Consider the following 2,500-nt stretch of genomic DNA (forward strand, 5'->3'; position numbering starts at 1 on the left):
CAAATGGACGCAGCCTTGATGAGCAGAAGACACTCAAAAACATTAAAAATCTCACTGACCCCACATTTTGGACGGCAGTATAGTTTAGTCATTTATGTTTACTTTTTTATTTTAACTTGTTTCTCACCAAGAATATACTGTAGCTGTGGTAGCTGGCTAAATTATAAACAAACAAACAGCTCCACATGAGATTAATATATCAATTATTTAACAACACATTCACCTGTTACTCATTAATGATCACATGACCTGCAGCTAAACAAAATATTTCAGTTTTTATTAAAGGGTTAGTTCACCCCGAAATTAAAATTATGTCACCCTCACGTCGTTCCAAACACATCTTCAGAACACAAATTAAGATATTTCTGATGGAATCCGAGAGCTCTCTGACCCTCCACAGACAGCTACACAACACAAGTGTTCCCAGACACAGAAACATAGCAAGGACCACTGAACTATCATGTCTGGGTGAACTAACCCCTGAAGTGTTTGGCTTTGTTTAGTTGTTATTTGTGTGTTGTTAGTGTTTGATGTGTGTGTGTGTGTGTGTGTGTGTGTGTGTGTGTGTGTGTGCGTGTGCGTGTGTGTGTGTGTGTGTGCAGGCGCTGCTGGAGCTGGTGTTCAGGGTGAAGGTGGTGATCACGGGCGACGGCTTCGTTCCGGGCGAGCGCAGCGTCATCATCATGAACCACCGCACGCGTCTAGACTGGATGTTCCTGTGGTGCTGTCTGCTGCGCTACAGCTTCCTGCGTCTGGAGAAGATCTGCCTCAAAGCGGCGCTGAAGGCTGTGCCCGGCTTCGGTGAGTCTCAGTCTGAAGAGCGTCTGCTGTGCTGGAGATGAGCGTGACGGTCTCTGTGTGTGTGTGTGTGTGTGTGTGTGTGTGTGTGTGTGTGTGCAGGCTGGGCCATGCAGGTGGCCTCCTTCATCTTCATCCGGCGGCGCTGGGAGGAAGACCGCAGTCACATGGCCAACATGCTGCAGTACTTCTGCCACATCAAGGAGCCGCTGCAGCTGCTGCTGTTCCCCGAGGGCACCGACCTCACCGGTGAGAGACGCCCACACCAGCTGAGCCCAGAAACATGCACCAGCCCTTCCTTCACCTTCAGAGCCCTACTGCAGAGACAGCTCACAGATAGAGTCTGCGATGCTGACCAAAACCATATCTCCATCTGTTCTGGGATTTCACCCATAACCAGTCCTAAAGTGTTTGATCTTCTTCATGTTCTGTGTGGTGCTCAGTTCACACTGATAGTAATTCATCTTTTCCAGTTAGTTTAAATTGACTTTTGAATTTTAAAGCTATTTTTACTTTTATGAAGCCTTTTTTTTGCATTATCTTTTGAGTCAAATTCTCACATTTAATCAGTGAATTAGAATAAAGAGACATGTGGGCCGTTAGAAGCAAATGAAGTCAGCATCAATAAAACTAATGTTTGCAGTGAAGCTGCGTCTGAAGAGATATTTAGATGTTCACACACTGTTTAATGAAGGACATGAACACATTTAACCTGCAGTTACTAATACATTAACACTCTTCTGATATATTAAACATAAAACACTGAATACTGATATCTGAAATTATTTAAATCATAAAAATAAACTTTCGCCAGTAGGTGGCAGCAAGTCACTGTTAATGAGTGATTCATTGAGACTGAACCGAATCATTTAAACGAGTGATTCATTCAGGAACGAATCCCCTCATGTTGCTCAGAGACACAGAACAGTGCTGCGACTGTTTGAGATTATTTCTGTTGTTGAAATATGAAACAGGAAATATGACGTATAAACTTAATAAAGTCTCTTAATTAACTTCTTGAACTGCTGTAAAAAATCAATATCACATTTGTGATCATGGTTATATTTTGGAGAAAAACGGCACTCTTTGTGTGAAATTGATTAAATATATAAAGTGATATAAATATATACATGTTCTGCCCCCATTTCTTAAATTTTGTGATTATTCTACTGCATTTTAGTTCATATTCATGGTGTCCCAAAATAGCTCAGTTGAGTACACTTAGATGATCTTATGAAGTACTAATAGTTTTGTTTTTTATCAAGGTTTGTGTGAAGTCTGATTTCTGTTTCCATCGATGTCTCTGTGCAGAAAACACTCGCGCCAGGAGCGATGAGTTTGCTGAGAAAAACGCTCTTCCCAAGTACGAGTATGTTCTTCATCCTCGCACCACCGGCTTCACTTTCATCGTCAACACGCTGCGGAAAGGTCAGAGGTCATCAGCGCTCGCGTGTTCTTCATTAGTTCAGAGGATCGAATTAGAGAGCGGTGTCTCCAGCGCAGATGTTCATCAGAGCTCACAAACGAGCTCAAGCTAAACCCTTTACAGTGTGTAGATGTCAAGCTCAGAGACAAGAGTGTAACGCTCGCAACACTGGGTCACGGGTTTGATTCCCAGGGAATGCATGAACCGATGAAGTCTTAACCTTCAATGCAATATACACTACAAGCCAAACGTTTCATGTTTTTAAAGAAGTCTCTT

At 42.6% G+C, this 2,500-nt stretch overlaps 1 protein-coding gene across 2 annotated transcripts in view; it reads left to right on the forward strand.

Annotated features, from left to right (window-relative positions):
* Nucleotides 1-2,500, forward strand: part of LOC109060094 (lysocardiolipin acyltransferase 1-like) — a 7,877-nt gene that overhangs the window by 4,308 nt on the left and 1,069 nt on the right. For both annotated transcript variants that reach the window (XM_042737656.1, XM_042737655.1), the window contains 3 exons: nt 603-801; nt 901-1,047; nt 2,110-2,226. In XM_042737656.1, coding sequence (XP_042593590.1) covers nt 684-801; nt 901-1,047; nt 2,110-2,226 — 382 coding nt within the window. In that variant the 5' untranslated portion in view covers nt 603-683. The remainder of the gene's footprint in view (nt 1-602; nt 802-900; nt 1,048-2,109; nt 2,227-2,500) is intronic.

The sequence above is a fragment of the Cyprinus carpio genome, chromosome B13, assembly GCF_018340385.1.
Source record: "Cyprinus carpio isolate SPL01 chromosome B13, ASM1834038v1, whole genome shotgun sequence".
Lineage (NCBI taxonomy): Eukaryota > Metazoa > Chordata > Actinopteri > Cypriniformes > Cyprinidae > Cyprinus > Cyprinus carpio.